Genomic DNA, 21,263 nt, shown 5'->3' on the forward strand with positions numbered 1-21,263 from the left:
TAAAAATGTATTCTGATGCTCAAATGCTGGCACAAACACACACAAAGAAAAAGTAAACATTACAACAAAAATGTGGTGAAAAAAAAATAAAGCAAACAAGAAAACATATAAAGAGAATGCAAATACAAAGGAGAAAACAGATAAAGTAGGCACCTATGCTAACAGGGTTGCTGCTAATGGACAAACGTACCTATCAGTTGTTTTAACCAGAACAAGATACTGTGTTCATGTGTGGATTTTTTGTGGGCTACATTTGTCCGATTAGCAATGATCCCTGAAAGAGCAAGTTCTGCTTTCTTCTTTTTTTTTGTCTCTGAGTTGTTGTTGCATTTTGTACTTCAAGACCACCATATTAAATAGCGCAAAAACTGCAGTACTTTGAAAATGCTCCACTACAAATAAAGGTCTTGGCTTCCAAACTTTCCCATGGTGAAGATAAAAAAAAAAGTGTTCCCTTAGTGTTAGTAAACAACAAGGTTTAGCCTAAAAAAAAATATTTCTGCGGTCTTGCCTTAGTTGTAAGTTAGCAGCCCATAGGTTTTTCTTTAAGAAAAGACACGCATTGTTGTTTTTTGTCAGAAACCTATTTATTTAAGAACCTTTGAGAACAATGATGTGTATCCAATACTGTATGAGTAGTTCTGTTGTTAGAAAAACATTCATCCAACAACATCAGCTTTAACATTTATCTAACATTCATCTTTTTGACAAAATATATGAAAAATTATCTATGATCACACAAGTGCACAGAAATGAAACGGCAAGGCATAGAACGGTTAGCTTACAATAGTAACAAAATAAATATAAATCCTTTTGTTAAATTATTGTCAAAATGTGACTTTAACTCAAATACAAGCATTGTGTTACTTGTTTCACATTATATATTTACGTATTAACCCATAAAAGAATACAAACTTTCCTTTGTAGTATTTTTTAAACAGAACTAAGTTTCTTTTAAGTAAACTCTAAATACTATGTGTGCTGTTAACTCTACTTAACTTTTAAGCCCAAATGATAACCTTTATTTTATCTAACTCTATGAGATACAGGAAGAAAATGCAAAGAAAAACTTTCCACCCTGAGAAAGATCTGCTCTTTCTCATGGGTGAATGGTGATCATGACTGTGTTACTAAACAGACTCATGTGGGGGAGCGTCCTGCTGTAGTCTCGTGTGCCAAGTTTGTGAGGGTTGAATGGCTTTGTATCCAAAGGGGGCAACATGCTGTTAGCCCACAATGTAATGCAACATTGACTTCTGCATAAACAAAATGTCAAAACAAAGAATACAGATGCACTTCCTTTACATCCAGCCCAGCACAAATATATGTTTTTCACCCTTCACTTGCATTCAAAACACATCTAACGCACTGCTGTGCAGCACAGTTTCCTGAAAGGCACTAGAAGAAGTGAAAGCATAGCGGGAGGGCCCATAAAACATACAAAAGACATGAATTTTAATCAACTGTTTGCCCGCTTCACACACTTCTCCTTTAGAAAGTTTTACTACAGCACAGTCGTTTTTCTTTGCATAAAGAGAGGACTTGTTTTGCAGGCCGAGCTTTGGACTCCCACAGTCAGCTGTCTCAGTGAACCCACACACGTCATCTTACAGGACGGCTCAGATGTGACCTCAGCTGACCCATAAAACAAAGCTTGCTTTGCCCCATTTTATCGCTGTATCTCATGGCAACGAGAGCAGTGAGATGTTTCAGTTATCCACAGAGTAAAGGCTCTGTTTTAAAGGGTTGATGCAAACCTTGAGTAAGCAAAAGTACAAACTATGTGACATCTTACATTCTAAGTTGACAAAAAAAAAAAAAAAGTACATTAAAAAGGCAGCATTTGGATCTCAATCTAAAAAAAGTAACTTGTAAAAATAACACTTATTTTTTTCATACCCTTTAATTTGACAGTACTCCAAGAATTAAGTCCACTAGACACATTAACGTGTATCCAAAACACATATTTAAAGAAAGTTTTTGGTTATGCTTAATCTGAACAACTTTGAAACAACTTCCTGTTTTCACACAGGAGTAAAACACTAATGATAAAACTTTGCCAAGGCACAGCCAAAATGACATACACTTTGCAAATGTGTTGCAAATCATCAGAGTATGTCAGAAAAAGAAAGCTCTTAAGTAACAATGAACAGTCCAACACTGTGAATGTCTTGTTTATAGCTTGGCATGTTGCTTCTGTCACTGAAGTCCATCAACAGGTGTTGCTTCCTCATTCCTAGATGTCGGTTTCAAACGGGACCAGATGGTAGTAGGAAAGGTTGGTGACATACGCTTCTGTATCCTCGTCGCGCAAGTCTGATTCCATCGGCAAAAACTCTGACCCATCATCCTCATACCTGGGAACAAAACAAAAGAAACATTACCCCAAGTACAATATGAATCTGTTTAAGGAATCAGATGGTGGGTTATGTTAGGGGACTAATACAAGTAAATGAGTAGATAATCCTACTAAAAACTTCCAATTATTGAAGAGTTATGTAAAAGATTGTTTTGTATGGAGTCTGAAGAATGTGTTCCTCTTTGCTTCCTGCACACCCATGAGGAAGGAAGAGGTGCATAGACGCACTTCCTGTCGGGGTGTAGGGTCTTGGAGTTGGTTCCCATTCAAGCATTTCCACATTTACTGAGCACTGAAATCCTTACATTTGTAGAAAGCAGAGCTATTTGTGTTTGCAGTGCTCGTCACTTACGTGTTTTCCACAGAGTCTGTAGATGAAGGTCTCTCTTTCTCTTCAGGAAGACTGTGATCAAATACGATTGTTTCCGTATTGGCCAGACAGAACCCATTGGATCTCATGATTTCTAAAGAGGTACAGAGTGTCATATTAGATGAGCTATTAAATCTAGACAGGAGGGATGTAAACAGTGATGACGGAGTAAGAAGATGTCTACCTGATATATTGATTGGACTCTGAAAGCACGGCTGGATTCTGTGGATTTTGTCGTTCCTCAGCACATGGTCCAACCGGGACCTCTCAAAGAAGGTCAACATTACCTCTGACCTTGAAAACTGTGGAGATAGATTATTAAGTATTAAAGTATACATTACTGTAACTTTACTATTACTTTACTTATATAATACTTCAGTAAAATAGCCTTTGTTCCAACCTTGCAAGGCATGTTGATCGCATTCTTCAGCATTTTCTCCACCTCGTTCAATTTCTCCTCATTGTTATGTGCTTCATTGATTTTTACCAGACCTGAAAAAAACAAATGGACTTAATGTTAACAATCTAAGAAATAAAGAGACTTTTTTGTCTTTGGAAGCAGCATTTATGTTCAAAAAATCACCATTCTTGGTGAAACTGCTTTGAGGGGTTGTACTTTTTAAGTACTGGGGTCTGAACTCAAGTGAATTAGCCACGCCCCTTTTGGAAACCAATCTCAGGTTAGTATTATTTTTAAGTTTGTTGTACTCATTTTCATCATTTTTTAGCATATTTAGCAGTCTCCAAGTTCCAGATAGTGAAAAATTCCAGTATTTACATAATTCCAGCCCTAATAATTAGTTCAAAAGTCGTGTGATTCTGGTGCCAACCAGAGGGGGCAGCACCACTACATTTGACCGTTTAGGGGCTATTTACACAGCAGCATTTTACGGGTGAACGCAAAAGCATTGTTGCATTTTGGCCTAGTGTTTCCCTTAAATGCAAACTTTTGGAAACAGCCTCCAGAGCAGATTTTAGATGAAATTGTGATATCACGCTGCACTTCGCATGCTTGATCTGCTGACTGTCTTATAACAAAATGTGCATCTGTTGCTCCACTTCTGCACTTAGTATTCACCAATACACCAGATGATCGGCTCAACTCTACTTCAGTAGAGCTCCAAAAGCAACTTCTGGACAAGACAGTTATAGCGCCACCTACAGGTGTGGCATGCTTACTGCAGTGTTATGCTACTCTGCACTCTGGTATTCTCTCTGTTGCTGGGTTAGCACAGCTAGCTCGTCCATCTTAGTGGAGATAGATCTTATGTTCCCAATAACGATGGATGGAAGGACAGGTCGTTGTCGTCACCTCTTAGCTCACACCTGAGAACCAGCACGTCATCCTCACCTCCTTCTCCTCACCCTGTGGGAAGACATCAGGCCTTACACCAGTTAGCATTGACATGCTACAGACTGCTAACAGCTGAGTTCACATGTAAACAATGCAGCCATGGTTACCTGTAGGATCTCCAGACAAACAGGAGAAAAAGTAGTAAAAATATCACTGAAGCCACAAAAAGTTTGGTGTCCACTGATCCACTCCAAATACAAAGATTACGAAAAAGAGACGAAAAATTACAAGAAACGGACAAAGAAGAGAGAGCTGCTGCAAAGGTAGCCATAGCCAACAGGGCGGCGCCTCGCAACAGCATCTCCAATCCAGCAAACAGAAGCCAGAATATAAGTTTACAAGATAAAGAATTCAACGGTGAATGGAAACATCAGAAAGAAGACAAACTGGTTCATTAAACAGTGTGGGGTAACTTTAACCTTTACATATGTTATCAGTCTTTAGAGCAGGGGACTAAAAACAAGGTCTGAATTTATCCCTCGTCAGAATCAAAGGTCGCAAACAATGCATGTAAAAGGTAGTGTTTAATACCATAACCTTTAGAATAAAAACACACACCAATGTTTGTCCCATAACTACTTATTATTGTCTGTAGAACAAGAAGAGTCCAAGTGTTGCTTTAATAACAGAGGAGAGTAATAACAGCGGTCAGGAGAAACCCTTTGCCTGTGATAACATGGCAATCCAGCACACAGCTATAGGAATGTCACTGAAGAGGTGTTGGGAGTGTGAAATCAGCACTTTCAGCGATCCGAGGTTGCTGCCCTGGAGAGTGAGCAGTAGGCAGAGCTTCATTTACGGCCGTGCTGACAAAGGGATGTGGTGAGGAGAATGATGATGCAGACAGCAGTCACACTGACAGGCCCCTGTCTGCTGTATGTGGTCACACAGCGGCTACAGTTACATGGAAGTCCTGAGTCAGAGGGCCTAAAGCAACACTGCGCACAGTCATGGACTCATCCATTTATTAAAACCAGCAGTGATGACATCACACCGTGGGGGACAGGAGGAGTGATGGGCTGAGGAACCATATCAGCCTCCCACCGAGTCTGAACCTCATACTGACTCTGGATCAGGTTCTATTGTGTAACAAATACAGTTTCTTAAAGAGCTGCTTGACAAATCATCCATTTTAAAGACTTGGGCTGAAACTTTTCTAAATAGCTTTGAGCTGAATTTTTTTAAGCTGCTGTCTCTTCAAGGCTCCCTGCTTCACAAACCCCCTTACCTCTGACTGGCCAGCCCTCTGGAGGGCTATCAGGAGCAGGGCTTTTGGAAGACCTCAGTGTTTGAAGCCTTCCCATTCAGCATGTCATAAACCACTTAGGAGATCTTTACGTTATGAACTCATCATTTTAGCCAGTCTCAATAAGATCTTGTAATTTTTTTAGGAATGGAGTGTTTTGGGCAGTTCACTGACATATTTAGGGATTTAATATTTAACAGGGATAAGTAAGAGTCTGAAAATCTGTATATGTTTAGTTTGGACATTGAGCATTGTTACTTTATATTGATGTTGAAAGGTTGGGTTTGCAGCTCATGAGAGGCCCACATATAGAGAAGAGAAACTGAAACTTAAGTATCAATCTTATTACCCAAGTATTAATCAATACTGATCCAAACTTTGGCGTCAGTATATCAGTATTTTTGATTGATCAGCATACCGTTACTCATATCTATATAGTGGATAGAAGAGCCGCACACTGAAAGGCAAAGGGCCAAATGGGGCTCACGGGCCACAGGTTGGCCACCCTTGGTATAAAACATTGACGTAGCCTCTGCGACGTCACCGTCTGTTCCTGACACTTGGAATGAAGCCAATTTCACTGCCACATTTGATATGACGCCGGCTGGGAGTTTCCTTTTGAATAGCTACAGAGCGCCCGGCAGTCACATGACCTGAGCCGTGTCTCTGATTGAACAATCAAGCAATCCCAATAACTTCTAAAGCATTGAGTTAGAAAAAAAATCACTCACCTACAGTGTGTGCTGATAGTGAAATCAGTGTTTTTTGAACCAGACTGTAAATATGCTTTTTAATGCCGTTAAAGTCTGTTTATTTGGTTGGGTGTGTATGTGACTTCTGGTCTTTCTGCAGCCAGCCACAAGCGGATTGTCGGTGGACGGCAACTTTTAGGTCTTTTAGGTGCCTCTTGGTCTCTCCCTCTTGATGCTGCAGGTGGCTGCTAGGCTTGTAAGTGTGTTCACACAGTCATGGTTGGACGCTGTAGGCGTGGCACTGAGCCAAAGAGGAGGATCCCAGTTTGAATTTGTTTTTACTAACAAGGAACGAAATTCCCGCAGGGCCTACCTTGAAAATGTGGAAAGCAAAATATCCTGTCTTAAATGAAACTAAAAATCCCCAAAATTTTGTTTAGGAGTCTAAGAGGGTCCTCCAACAACCCACATGTAGACTTTAAGAGGTTTAGAGCCAAATTTTTGTATAAGAAGTAAGGTTGGAAAAACTGAAAAATCTGTTATCATCTGATGGAAGTTTATCTGTTTCCAAAATTGGACTTCCAACCAAGACTTCAGAGTGCCGCATTAAAAGCCCTACTTTAAAAAACAAAAAGGGGTTAATTTGGGATGAGTATGTCATAAAAAGTCATCTAAGGCTTTGTTGGCCTGTATATAACATATCTCATTCCCTTAAAAGACTGTTTCCCCTACATTTAAACTCACTGGCAGAACAGTGCAAAGTCCAGGTGAGCTCATCGTCTCACAATCAGCTGATTAAATATGCAGACACGCATAGAGTTCACTGATCTTTGTCATTGTAGATGCTCTACTTCACTCTCATTGGCCTTATTTGACTGTGTAAATACAAAACAAATTCCAGGAGACCAGTTCTTTGTTAAATATAAGAAACAGAAGTGTGTGAGGTTATTTTTACAACATCTTGGTTTCCGTTGTGCAAGATTTAATCGTGGTAACCGCAGTGTGTGTTGTAATTTAACGATGCGTGCTTTTTCAATTACAGAGAGCAGATTATAAACATACTTGCTGAAATATTGTTTATAAAAAGACATGTAGGTAAGAATATGATGTTTATCTTTACTCTGTCTTTATTTCTATACTTAGAATAAAGTGGCATACTACGCTGTGTCATCAGAGTCCTCTGCAGAGTTCCTCTTTCATCCCTCCCCCTCGAAACAGTCAATTAAAGAGGAGTGCAAAGTTAATGTGGGGTCATCTGAATCAATGAAAGTGTTTAAGAGCACAAAACTCTGGGCTGCACCGCTGACTTTATCCAAGCAGGCAAGCGGGCGGGCCAAACTGCAATCAATCCTGACGGTGAAATCGCAGCACACCCCTCCTTCTGCTCCTCTCTCCCTACTGAGGCTCATGGGAGAAAACTAAAAATACCACACAGGGACATGCAAGGACGAGGAAACAACGCAGGTTTTGCCTGAAAAAGGCTCAGGTTAGCTGTGTTTGTTGAGATTACAGGGTGGTCCTGTAGGACACATCATCAAAGACACAAAGTGAAGCTATGTTCGCTACCAACCAAAGTCCCTGTGTGCATTTTTTCCAATTTCCTGTGAAGAGATGACTTCCTGCTTTGGATTCCTGGCTACAGAGATCCTTGTGTTTTGGGAGCATAGCATCCTTACTTACAAACCACAAGTCACTTCAATGTAACAATATCACAGATACATGACATTTTAGGACACATGATTTCTGAAATTGCACAATAAATGTACCATCTGTTTCATCTGTGACTGCACATCAAAGTAGATGTATGTAACAGGAACTCGACCAGGTCAGAGTCATCCTTCTCCACAGTATCTAAACAGTCATCAGATGTTGTAAGCTGCAGTTATTTCACAGCTGTCGTCTGCATGGATCTGATAAGCACGTGTCAGCAGTCTAACACTTTATCACCTGACCGCTAATTCTCCACTGCTTCATCAGTGTGTTATTTCTGAAAGCTTCAGTCAGCGTCAACAAGTATCACACAGGGATAAACAATCAAGCCTATAAGGATGTTTGTTGACACATTTTGTGCACAATTTTAGGGATGGGAATTGATAAGATTTTGTCAATACCAATGCCCTTATTGATTCTGCTTATTAATCTGATTCTTTATCGATTCCCTTATCAATTACTGTTGAGGATTCTCTTGATACAAAAAGTAGTTTTACAGGTTTTCTGTGTCAACAACATTTAATTGAGTTTATACTGTAAGTGAATAAAATGTGGTCTCTGAGTCTGGATATTTCTGGGTACAATGATACAGAAACAGGTAAAAACTGCACACAATGTGACGCTGATGTACTGTTGTAATATATTAATACTTCAAGTAGGCCATCTAGTGTCTCAAAGTGGTTCTGGCAATAATTTAAGTTGTTTGGAAGCTTTCTGTAGTTATGAAGTCAGCCATGAGCCTTTTATTAGCCCGTTAGCTTTTGACATTTGAAATTCTCAGTAATTTTTACAAAGAGTTGATGCAATATGTTTCTGTGAAAGTTAAAACTCTTTTCTGAAGCTGAAGTTATAGTAATGTATGCTAACTGCTAGCATATCAATGCCGTTTCCCACATACGTTAGCATTAAGCTTGCACTTTTTTGTTATTTTGGTAAATAAGGTAATTTACACCATTTCGAATGTACTGAATATGAATCTCCTGAGAGAGAGTAATGTACATTTCTTTATGAAGTCAGTTCTTCAGTAAAACTTCAAGCTGAAAATCCTGAATCAGAGTTTTCTTGGGAAACGTTATCTGACTGCTAAGCTAAGATAGCTGCAGCAGACTAGTCGACGTAAGGCCTGGCCGCTACAGCAAAATGTAAAGAACTGATAAGGGAATCATTAAGCACAAAGGCTAACGATATTGATGGACTGAAACATTTCTTATCGATGCCATTGAAGGATTGAAACATTTCTTATCGATTCTCAAAAGGAACCGGTTTTTGATTCCCGTTCCTACACAATTTCCAATCCTTTCTGTGGCTATCACTCTAAGATGCAAAACTATCGATTAAATAATGTAAAAACATCAACATACCCCATGCACAAAGGCTACAGATATTGTCTCTGCGGTTACTGGTTCAATTCCCAGCCATGACCCTTTGCTGCATGTCTCCCTTCACTCTCCTCCTGTGCATTTACTGTGTCTCTTCAACTGTCATATAAATGCAGAGTTCTTACTCTACTGCAGAATGAAGTAGTGCCCCAAGGTGGTGACCTTTGTTTTAGTTTCTTGATTCAGATAAGTTGTCCTCTTTAACAACTTAACATTGTGATGTTGTTGCCAACTGAGGATTCTTATTAATGACAAACTGGTGCAAAATGTGTATGTGCTACTTTTCATGTATGATTAGTGAATATAGTGCGATGGAGTGCCTCAAAAGTTTTTGCTTTTTGGTCGTGGTTCAGGCTCTGAGTCGGAACTGTCGCCCTGTGTTCTTCTGTCAAAACCACTGCCAAAGATCTGTCAGTATCTCTGCCTTTGTCTGTTTGTTGTCCAAAAAAACACGATAGCTGTGGAAAAATCATATCTGTGAAATGTTATGTGTCACGCCACAGCCGCCTGTATTACAGCAGCAGTGTTTACAAAAATAAAAGTTTAGAAATCTCATCATTAGACAACCTTACAAGCTTCAGAAAACATACAGAGGATAAATTTAGGAAAGAAAGTAATGTTGATTTCAACAAATTTATTGGCATTCAAAATGTTATTAATTGTTCACCCTTTCAAAATAAAATGCAAAAAGTTTTTTTTTTTTTTTGAAAACCGTGATATAATACCGTTATCGCAATATGAAGGAAAAATACTGAGATATTAATTTTGGGCCATATTGCTCACCCCTAATTTTGCCATTAGTTTACACAACTCAAGGTTTGTGTCACAACGTGATTACAGTTTTGTTAAATCAAGAGTTACTTTCAGATAAGACCTTATATTCTGGGGAATATTTTTGAAACAAAGCAAATACACTTAAGGTTGTGTGACTTTAAATCTGTTTCATAATCCTCAAAATACTTCCTGAGAAATCCGTAAGACCATGAGCCAACATTTACAATCTCCAATTAAATGGATGACTAATAAAACTCTCAGAATAATATTCGGAGTGATTTCAGACTCAGCCTACGTCGGCACTCCTCCCTGAATCTGCCTCATGTGGAATGTGAGCCATTACTTCCTGTCTGCTCACTCTGGGGTCACATGTAAGGTAAGTGTTATGAGGCCTCAGCGGTCCAGAGGGACTAAATATGGCAAGTCCACTCCTCTCACAGCCTGCCTCTCTCTGTCTGTCTCATCATGACATCAGTCTAAAAAGCTCTGCACGCCTTTCTTGTTGCCTGGGTGCCGCGCAGAAACAAGAAAACATGAGCGAGGCCAGAAAGTGGAGCAAGAGTGGACTGAGAAAGGCCAGAGCCAGGACGTTTAGACTGAAGGGCAGTTAAAGATGCAAATGAATCTTGAACAAAAGTAGGATCAAGGAAAGGGAAAAGTCGATCGTCCATCATTTAAAAGTTCGATTTTTGAGTCAGTGGAGGAAAATAAATGTCTGTTATCAGAGTTGCTCAAGAGGTCTGAAATTGTAGTTCCCACAATGCACTGCACACAGCACTGGCAGCCTTATAGTCCTGAGCTGTCAACAGGCCCGTCAGCTATTTCAGTGCCTGAGCAGGAAGCGAAGCTTTCCAGTCACCACTGAAGGGATGTTTCCAAAACATTCCTATAGGCCCAGTGGGTCGACAAAAGGGAAGTGCCAGGGAGACTGTGTGGGGAGATCAACCACACTGAACGAGCTGTGGGCTCTGCCAGACTTGTTGGCAGTGTCACAACAACACAGTGTCAAGATACAGACTCTAAGGGGCCAAAGGTCTGAGCTATTGGAGTATCTTAGCCATTACCTTTGGCTGGACCACTGGCTCCAGTAGTGGTTTCCAATTAGTGGCTGGTAACTGCTCAGAACATCACGGACTGTTTATTCCTCTCAAAAGATTTATGATGTCTCAAATACAAAGACCAAATACTCACACTAAAGTCATTATCACTTGTTTCCTGCTTTTCCAAAAGGAGGTTCAACTCAAAAGCCACAAAAAGGTAAAGGCAACATTCAAACCCAGACATTCATTTAGCCCCTAAATATTCAAAAGCACTGAAAACATGCTGTCAGCATGTTGGACTTGTGGTCTTCAGGGTATGTGATAGGTCTGCTGAGAGTGGACTTAGTTAAATATTAATCCGTCCTGGCAAATGCATGTAAGTCTGAAACAGTTCAGTTTCAACCGTAACCTTTGATGATTATATCCGCTTTCTTTTTTTATTCTGCTTCCCTGAACTCATCATTGCCACCATCCAAACAGTGTTTTATCTCTGTAGAGCAGCGTCCACTTTATCCGTGATGAATGTTTGTTATTCACACAGCTGGTTAGGAAGCAGGGTCCTGACTGTAATCCACCAAAATACTTTTTCCCCAAAGCAGAAAAACAGCAGCTGTTGTGCTGCCTGAGACAAACTGTAAACAGGAATATCACTGCAGAGATTTTCCTGTGCAGCCAAAAAAAAGATTTCCTCACTGGCGAAATTTCCCTGAGCTGGTGGAGCCAAAAATGCAGACCCCAAACTTTCCAAGTCTATGAAATTTGCAGGCTGGACATTTTTTGTACTGTACTTGTGGCTGTCCTAAAAAGAGCCCCATTCTTGTTTAAAGTACATAGTTCAAAATCCAGCTTCAACGATAATTCGCAGGTAAGAAAAAAAAAGAGAGATGGTGTCCTCAGACCAACAAACATACCCCAAATTCTGTTGGTGCTGACAAATAGAATATGATAAAGCTGAAAAATGTCAGCACTTGAAATAAAGTTCATTTTGAGCCCTAAGTAGAGAAATTTTCATAGGAGCTAAATTTTTTTTTTAAACATGTTAAATATGTTTCTTCAAAATATCATTTGGTGCCTTTAAGGGGTGAAAAACCATGCTAGCTGCTGTTTATTGGGGTGTCTACATTTTTCTGCTCTAAGTAGAAACATTTGCTGCCATTCAGTCAATACCCATGTCAGCATGGGTATTGACTGAATGGCAGCATGGCTCTGTAGTAGAAGAGTCCAGGTGCTTGACCGGCCTGTCTAAAGTCCCAGTTTGTCTGGAATTGACAAAAATTTGGCGCATCATAAACTAGAAAAAAAAACAAAAACTAAAAAGTCTTCAAACTAGAGTCTAGTCAAAGGCAAAATTTGGATCAAATTTAACTTTCAAATTATCCAAAATTGTATAATTCAATTCTGACACACCAACACAAATAAATGACACCAAAGCTACAAACAAAACCACAATGCTAACATTTGACACAAGCTAACTAGCGACTTATGTGAAATAAACAATGATGGTGAATTATGTCACTTGAAATAGACTTGACATGTTCTCGTAAACTAATACAAATTTTTAGTTTTAGTTTTGACCAGGGCTTGACATTAACTTTTTTGCTCACCAGCCACTGTGGCTAGTGGTATCCCTGAGTTACTAGCCACTCAGTATTTTCACTGGCCACAATTTGTTGTTAGATAATTATGTTCAATATGATTAACGCCGATGATGACATGCTAAAGTTTACTTAAAAAAGATTTACAACCTCTTTAAATGTAAATGACCCCTATGCACACTCAAAACAAGACTACATCAATTAAAATAGTAGTAGTTTGTTATTGCTTATAATAAAATGGTAAAGGGGATTAATTGAACTGATAAAAACTCAGCAAGAGACACTGTCTGCTTAAATATTTATTACCGATTATAATCAGAAAATCATTTATTTTTTCATGAGAGTGACAATGAAGGAGAGGTAAATTAAATTTCCTCAGAACTTTCATCATCAGTCATCTTTTTGCTTGTCTCTCTGCTCCATGTTTGAGATCAAATTCAACCCGCCAAAGTGGCCAGTGGGAGCGGCGGTGTTACCAGCCACTGCCGAAATCCACCCGCATTTGGCCGGTTGGCCGGTGTTAATGTCAAGCCCTGGTTTTGACACATTGTGTTGTACTGTTTTCAGTTTTATACAACTATCTATGGCTTTGATGGTCACATCCTCCTTTTCTCAACGGTACAGTGATTCTAAGTAATTCTGGTTGTGTGTAGATATTCAAAGTAGAAGTGAAACTTGATTTGATTTTAAATATTTCAATAAGAAAAATATGCCCGTTTTAGCTTCTTAACTGAAAGTCAAGAGGGCTTCAAGCTGCCCCCCTTCATGGCCCCTACAGTCTGTAGTTACGCCCCTGTTCAGAGTGGCACCACAAGAATGTGATGTAAAAGATTTGTTGGTAATATTCTATTGCTTCTTCTGACTGTTTAAGGGTATAGTTCCGTTATTTCCCAGACATACCGACCTTCTGTCAGCAGGAACTTCGATAGCTCTATCCTGTCCTCAGGAAAGGACTCCTCCAGTCTTTTATACAGCCACCCCAGATCCGAGTAACTCCGATGCAAGTATAAAATGCTCCTGTCAGACCACTCCGCCCTGATCTCGAAAAAGTCCTCCTCCTGTTCCCGCTTGCTGATGATGAGCCTCCGGATCCCGTTGACCCAGCAGTCCCGCACGAACATGTTGACCAGACATGTGCCTTCAAACACAGCCGATGCCATTCCTCAGACGTCAGTCCAGCATGTGGTCCAGCTCTCAGAGAGCGGTGACGGAGCCCACTGAAATGTCAAAACAGACCCACACAAGGAAAGTTTGCGAACTTTTCAGATCGTCTTATCCGAGCTGCAGCTGCGCGTAAAGAAGAAGCGGATGATAACTCCACAGCTCATCAGGCGTGATCTCAAACGTGGCATGTTATGAGAAAAAAAAATCGAAATTTAGAGTCACAAGTACCGCCCCTGCAAAATTGATTTAGATATCGATCCAACAGCAGTTTAAGTTTCACGTCATGCTTTTCCAGCGCACTGAAAAAATAAATGTCCAAAGAGTCCAAAAGTGGCTGCTAAGTCTGTAAAAGTAAGCTGCTCCTTCTTTCAGTTCCCAATATTCAGAACATTTCACTTCACTCTGTCTGGGTCGGCAGTTGCTCTTCTCTCAGCACAGTGTCCCCTCCTCTCCTTCCTCCCTCCTTCCTTCCTCCCTCCTTGACAACAGGGTATTATTATGCAAAGAATGCACAGGGCTGCAGAAGGACAACCATTCACCTCCTTATTAACATCAGGAGGAATTGCTTATTATGCTCTGAACGCCGTTTTCCACTCAGTTTGATATGGGTTATTGGGAAAATAACCACATAAAAATCACAGGAGACTTACTTACGATTCCTCATTTCTGACCCTACATGCTTCACTAAGTACTAGTATTGAAGCCAACGTGAAGCCACAGAAATAAGATGCACTGAAGAGTTTTATTTGTCTCCTGTGAGAGAAACCAAAAAAGGAGAAGATTGACTGAGTGGTGGGACACTAATGTCTCAGTGAAGACGGAGAGCAGTTAAAAAGCTTTAGAGGAAGTGATGGTCAGGTCACCTAATGACCATTCAGCTGTAATTAGTGGAGAAAGAGCAGTCTGCAGACAGTTCTGGGGAAAGCAATGACAATATAGTGAGGGTACAGCAGGTTAAATGCAATTGAAAATAACTTTTTTTTTCACTTTACAGACACAAAAATGCACACATATGTTCTTTAAACTGAAAAATATATAGGAGTGAGACTGGAGAATGAAACCACAGTATAATGTGTGTAATAAAACTTTATGACGCAAAAATACTAGTTGACACAAATGTTATGTTAAAAACACAGTATGTGGTCATAAGCAAATTTTGCAGAACAGGCTTATTAAAGTTGGATCTAATCTTTGTTTGTACATTTTAATTAGCATACGATATGGCATAAGTCTGTATCTCTAAATAAGGAATAAGTCTCCTTGAAACTTCTGGAAAAACAATAACAATACAAGAAAGCAAGTTTTCCAGTCAGTTCATATGAATGTGGCTTATATCAAGTTTAATAAGAACGTTTTTACTTTAAATTAGATGCTAAAACTTGTTAAGATCTCAGCTTTTTCAGTTTGCTTGACAAAAATAGAGGGTTGTACTTATACATCACAGGTGCATCTTGTCCTTTAAGGCCACCGTAGCTTCAACAAGAAAGAGGTGAGCACATAGGCTGTGTCCCATTTCAGGGGCTGCAGCCTATGAAGGCTGAATTTGAAGACTACACATGATGATTACATCACAGCGGCACGTTGAAGGCTGTACCATTTCAAATCTCCTCCAAATGCGGCCGACGAATCTGGCATCCTTTTCAGGTGCCACGAAGTTAGTGAATCCTTCGTAACCTCATGTATCCCAAGATCCATTGCGGCCAAACTCCAGGAGTCCTGATTTATCCAGATGTGAAGGATTTCTGGCAACAACTATTTGATTGTATTTCTGAAACATCAAAGAATATTTTATTTTATTGTGTAAAAATGTGTTGTTTGGGCTCTTTTCAAGTAATATACTGAGGAAAAACAGTTCCTTATAAATCTTCTCATTATTGTATAAAAATATGTTCATAAATGTAAATTCTCTGGGGAAAAAAACGTGGTGTTTTTTTGTTCTATATTTTTTTGCAGGGAATTCAAAAAAGACTTTAAATCATTTCAGCAGCTTGTACATTATACTTTTTTTATCTATCATCCTCCAAGCACTTATTCAGATGTTGAAAATGTACATTGTTGCCTTACTCTCATGTAAATGGTGGTTCTATACTCTATCAATAAAGACAGTTATAATAATAATAATAATAATAATAATAATAATAATAATAATAATAATAATAATAATAATAATAATAATAAAAGTAATGACGCAAAGTTATGAAGAAAAAAAAAAGTTAAAATCATCCTGTTTTAAATGTGAGCTTTTGGTTGACATGTTTCAAAAGTAATGTAAGCCTGACAGGTGAGGGCGGCGCTGTGTGACGTTGAGGGTGACAAACAGGAAATGCTTCATAGACCAGACCGTCACGGTTCAATTCGGCCTTTGTGGTCTATGCAGGCCAAAAAGTCTGGATCCTCTGAAGGCTACAACCTATGGAGGCTGCACTTCTACATATTGCTAATATCTGAATTCAACACTGTAAATTAAAATTTTCATAAAAAAAAAAAACCAACTTTTTTTGAATAACAATCTCAAAACGCATTTTTGTGCACTTCCTGCCATTTTCATCACTAAAAATGTAACTTGTAGTCTTAAACATGTGAAGTTCTGGGATTGCCAAATTTAAGGTCCATGAACAAATGTTTGAATTGCAACTGCCATCTTAAAAAGAGTTGTCAAGACAGTTCACAATAAAAAAAAAGCAACAACCCTGTTAAAGTGGGCCCAGGATAGAAGTAAGGCAGCACAAATGTCCAAAGGATTTAACCTCTCGGAACAATGACTGTCTCAAACCATTTCATCCATTTCAAACTTGTGAGAGTTTAGAAAAGGAGTGAAGCATTTTCTAGTACAGAATAATCTGCTACTGATGGTGAAGAATGTTGTACGCCACACATTTCATTTCAGGCTTCAATGATTCAAGGATGATTGTATTACACAAAAAAACTTCCCCCAGCATTATCAGAAAACCCCTCTACCTTAGGAATCAAGACGCCTGGTCTCTCCTAAGCTGTTCTTCAATCTGTGGTTGGCCACATTTGTAGAGTCATCACATTCTGAATCGAAACCCAATTCCCCTGTAATTCCTCTCAAACTAAAAATGGAAAAACAGACCCAGTACCATCCGTCCATGAAAGCTTTAACGTGCAGGATTACAACAACATTTGTCTGTCATTATGACAGAGCCGAGGCCAGATATCTGTGCAGGAGTTGTTTGGGATTGGTTTGTTTGGTAAGAGTCTGATGTTTCACTAGATAGACAACACTTTGTTTATGTGTGGGTTTAAATGTTTGCACGGGGAAGACAGATATGATCAATTACTCCAAATTAAGGAGGGGGATGCTCCAATTTAACCCAATTACATTTTTAGATAAACTAAACTGAGGTTAAGTTTCAGAGAGGAGTTTGGAAGTGTTTACCTTCACAAAGAGGTTAAGAATTATGATACATTATTTTTGTTTTGTGCCATTATTAGCATTAGCATAAAAAAGGCTAGTCAGTTTCTACTCCAGATTTTCTGAACCAATGGTACCAGAGAGATGATAAAGTCAGTCTCAAAGTCGCCGTCCTCCTGTTGCTCTCAAGCTACGACAACGTGAGCCTGTTTCTTTATCCGGTTTATTAAAGCAGACATAAATTTCATCCTCTGGCAAGGCCATATGCCCAGGACGTACGCCTAAATCTGCTCCTCTCCCCTTGTAAATCCTACGTCAGGCCCCGTTCTTCTACACAATCAAACGTCAGACTCTCGTAAAGCAAAGAAAGGATGAGAGAACATAAAGTTGCACACATCTGTCAGGCAACAAAGAACATCTGCGTTGATGGAAGCAGGCGTTCCCTTTTCACCCAGCAGCATTGTGAGCCGTGGCAGAGCGTCTCTTGGAGGAAGTCGCCCTGAGCCATAACTCTACCCTGGGACGCTCCAGAGGACAGAACCCAGCGAAGAGCACAGGGGCCGGGGTGACGCTGGGTAGGAGAAGAGCCTGAGTGTTTTTAACAGGCTGTATAATGGACTGTGGCTGTCGTCACTGTGCATCTGTTGGACCTCGTGTTTTATGGCCCCGTCCTTATTGTGTCTCTGAAGCTTGGAGCAGAGACCATGTAAGAGTCAAGGCAGACCTGATGTCTGCTGGGTTTATTTCCTCTCTGGAAATCCAGGTTCCAGGTACTGAAGTAATAAATCTGATATGTGGGTTTGAGGGCATGAAGAAATCCATGTAGAGGGCTGAGTGTAAGCTGCTCCATCAGTAATGTAATCACAGTGCTTATGTAAAAATGAGTGAGAATCAATATTACGATTTTACTGCTGTAAAATGTAGCCCAAGAATTTCAAAACTGTATTTATGGCTTTGATTTAAAGAGGAGGTATTGTGCTTGCATTTAAAGTACATGTTAAAGTATTAATACTGGATGTTCATACCAAATGAGTACAGATTTTTAAACCTCTATATAGACGTATGTTGTAATAATCCCTGAATCTGTTTGTAAACTGATTGAAGTGGTTCATTTTAAAAATAGCATGAGGTTTTAATGAGATCTCAGTGGGACTTGCTGAAATGATGATATCATTACATACGGATTTCCTAATTGGTTAATGACACGTTGGAGGAGTGGTCTTGAAACACTCAGGTCTGTCCCTGTCAGACCTCCAGAAGGCTGGCCAAAAGGAGGTTTGCAAAGCGAGGACTCTTGAAAAGACAGTAGCTAAGTGAAACAACCATGTGAGAATTTTTTTTTTTTTTTTAAATCTGTACATCAAGTGAAGCTATTTAACGTAACGGGGCTCGGGGCTCACTCTTGGATCAGCGCTTTTAACCTTTACCTGTGACCTGACTAATTTGTTTCACTTACAATTATGCATTTTGTTACCTCCGCCATGAGGTTATGTTTTGGGGAGATTTTGTCTGTTTGTTTGTCTGTGAACAATATAACTAAAAAAGTAACAAACGGATCTTGATGAAATCTTCAGAAAATGTTCAAATTTAGATAAGGAAGAATAAAATTTTGATTAATCAGAGGTGGAGGTGATCCTGATCACCGTCTTGATCCAGGATTTTTTTTTAAAGGATTCTTTATCATTGTAAGATAGGGCCGTTTCACCATATGTGTATATAAATGGTCGGATTGCTTTGCAAAACAATACAAGACAAGGTCACCATAATTTCTGACAGATGTAAAAGTATGATCCAGATCCTGGTAATATTCTGGATACTAAGATCTGGAATATGAAATATGTACTAGGTCATTATCATTTTCAACATTGTCAGGTAACAAATTATTGTACAAACCTGCAACTAACACCATATTGTAGCAGACAGTCTGCTGAAAGGGAGTATAACATTAAAGTAGGACTTAAGTGTTGCGTGAAAATCACAATATGCTTGGCGGAGGGCTGCGCTCTCTGAATGCTTTTCTAGTTTGTTTTATTTTTCAAAAAAGTGTTCCCATAAGTATAGCATTTCATTCATTCAACCTTTATTTAATCTTGAGATGCCATTGAGAGCATGCTCTCGTTTAAAAGGGTACAAGAGTACATTAAAAGCAGTACTGCTGTTAAAAGAACCCCACATACTAAAGCATGTTAACCATATTGGATTAACATTGTTCCATGAACATCTGTTATGTGTTTTTCATATAAGAAAGCAATAGATTTCTACATTTTGGGAAAATTTGAAAATTAAATCCAACTGTATGCTGCCATTGGTTAAGCTTTATGTATTGTTTTGTAAGTCTGCTCTTTGTTTCTCGGCTCTGTCAGCACTCTACAAACATAAAGCTAGAAGGGCAAAAAGAGCCCAGCACAAAATGTACAAACAACAGTTTCACCTTTACAGTGTGGACCCTCATCATGACAAATCATAAACTGTAAACACTGCAGTGTTTCCTCCAGACTTCCTAAGAGCTAACAATATCATCTACATCCAGCACAGGTTCATGATTTACTGGGAACACTGGGACACACCTCTCAGCTAATGGAATATCTAATGTCTGTATGACGGACACTTTAATCTGTGGTGAGACCTCCAGCCTCTGACCACAGCGTATAAATCTGAGCTATACGGTAAATCTGAGGAACAGAGTAGAGTTACAGCCTCTGTGTACACATCTATTAACTGTAGCTAAGGTGAGGTCAAACTAAAAAGTGCTGCATTATCTGGAACATTAACAAGTTTTTGGTCTAGCTGACTCAAGGTGTCACTGAAACAGACATTGATAATGAAACACCTGCAGGACCATCATCTGCCAGCAGCACTCGTCCCATCTGCCAGCATGTCAACATTAATGCTCTTTTATCTGCATGCCTCTATTACTTTCACACTGCTGTGAATGAGCACCCACAGGTGCTGCACAATAACAGGATTTACTGCTTCATATAAAGCTGTCAGGGAAGGATAATGACCACCTCTGAATGCTCTTGTGTCTGTGAATGTCACGTGATGTCACCAAGATGTGTTAGTTAATACACTTTCTGCAACTTTTGCTCTGCAGGAAATGTCTTAGATAGGTCTGACAAGCAGTATCAGATTTTTTTTTTGTTTTTCTGCCTACAGCATTTCCAGTTATTGACCACATTTTGTGATTTCACTTCTGATAGAGTTATCATGTCTGATGATAGATTTGCATGTTTGGGCTGAGCAAATCTGATAAGTATCACGACCGAAACTGCAGTCTGGTGAAAATTAAAATTGCAGTACAAGCAAATCATGTACACCATAATAGTTGCCTTTAATGACAGCAACAAAAAGAAGCTAATATCAGTATCCCTTACTGGTTAATCCAGAAAACACAAGTAGCACTTTTGCAAAGCATACCACAGGCCCCAGCAAGGAGTATGAGGTACATGAAGGGGCCTTAAAACCACAGGATGAAGTGCTTGACTTCCAGGGGCCATCATGTGGTAAAATCAAAGTAAAAACCAGCCAGAAACCACACTTTTCTGTCTCCCTCTCTTATTTTTCCTATGTGTCTCTTTAAGATTGAACCACAGTTCCTCAGTTTAAAGTTTTGGGAACAAACTGCAAAGCAATGCATACTTGTGAAGAAGCTTAAGTAGATACAATATTGCTAAAATGCAAACATTTATATCCCATATATTTTAAGGGTTTTAAGTCATTTCAAATGGTATTATCAGCCCATAAAGCACTTAGTAGTACATCTCTCTGGAAAAAAAAAACTGCCTTCTGTTTTTGTTTTTCATTAAGTTTTTATTCTGCTTATCTATTTTTCTGTTTTGATGGTCATTTCAAGTACATTGGGAGTAGTTTTGATGAGAAATGCTTTCTAAATGAAGGAACTATCGCTGAGCACAGTGTGTATAGGCATTTTCAGAAAATAATATCGAATCTATACCAAGACACCAGCATTAAGAATAACTAAACATAGGAACATAGAAATAGAAATTTAAAAATTTGCACAAAAACACTCATGTGAAACTAAAAACAATTGTCTCGCTGCATCACTCCACACATGAAGTATCTACTACATGTAGGCGCATCTGACTACAGTATGTTTAGTTGCACAAGCGCATACTCTGGTGGTCAACACAGAAATAATAGTGCACAAATTTTGATGCCATACATCTCCAACACAACAGAGGGC

The 21,263-nt window shown here is 39.2% G+C and overlaps 1 protein-coding gene across 1 annotated transcript; it reads right to left on the reverse strand.

Moving 5' to 3' along the window:
* Nucleotides 1-599: 599 nt before the first annotated feature.
* Nucleotides 600-14,120, reverse strand: pxdc1b (PX domain containing 1b). Its single transcript, XM_074692961.1, has 5 exons — nucleotides 13,424-14,120; nucleotides 3,130-3,221; nucleotides 2,914-3,031; nucleotides 2,712-2,823; nucleotides 600-2,357 (listed from the first exon to the last, which is right to left on the reverse strand). The coding sequence occupies exons 1-5, from the start codon at nucleotides 13,677-13,679 to the stop codon at nucleotides 2,237-2,239; spliced, it is 699 nt and encodes a 232-aa protein (XP_074549062.1). The 5' UTR covers nucleotides 13,680-14,120; the 3' UTR covers nucleotides 600-2,236.
* Between the last annotated feature and the right edge of the window lie 7,143 nt (nucleotides 14,121-21,263).

This window comes from Halichoeres trimaculatus, unplaced genomic scaffold (assembly GCF_033239565.1).
Source record: "Halichoeres trimaculatus isolate MK-OKI-2021-1 unplaced genomic scaffold, fHalTri1.1 fHalTri1_scaffold_18, whole genome shotgun sequence".
Classification (NCBI taxonomy): Eukaryota; Metazoa; Chordata; class Actinopteri; order Labriformes; family Labridae; genus Halichoeres; species Halichoeres trimaculatus.

What these genes read in the sequence shown, in the direction of transcription:
- pxdc1b (XM_074692961.1), bottom strand. Translation starts at nt 13,679, where the DNA reads ATGGCATCGGCTGTGTTTGAAGGCACATGTCTGGTCAACATGTTCGTG. An exon ending in CGATCAACATGCCTTGCAAG is followed by an intron (nt 3,032 to 3,129) that starts GTTGGAACAAAG and finishes CTATCTCCACAG; the next exon opens with TTTTCAAGGTCAGAGGTAAT. An exon ending in ACAGACTCTGTGGAAAACAC is followed by an intron (nt 2,358 to 2,711) that starts GTAAGTGACGAG and finishes TTTTGTTCCCAG; the next exon opens with GTATGAGGATGATGGGTCAG.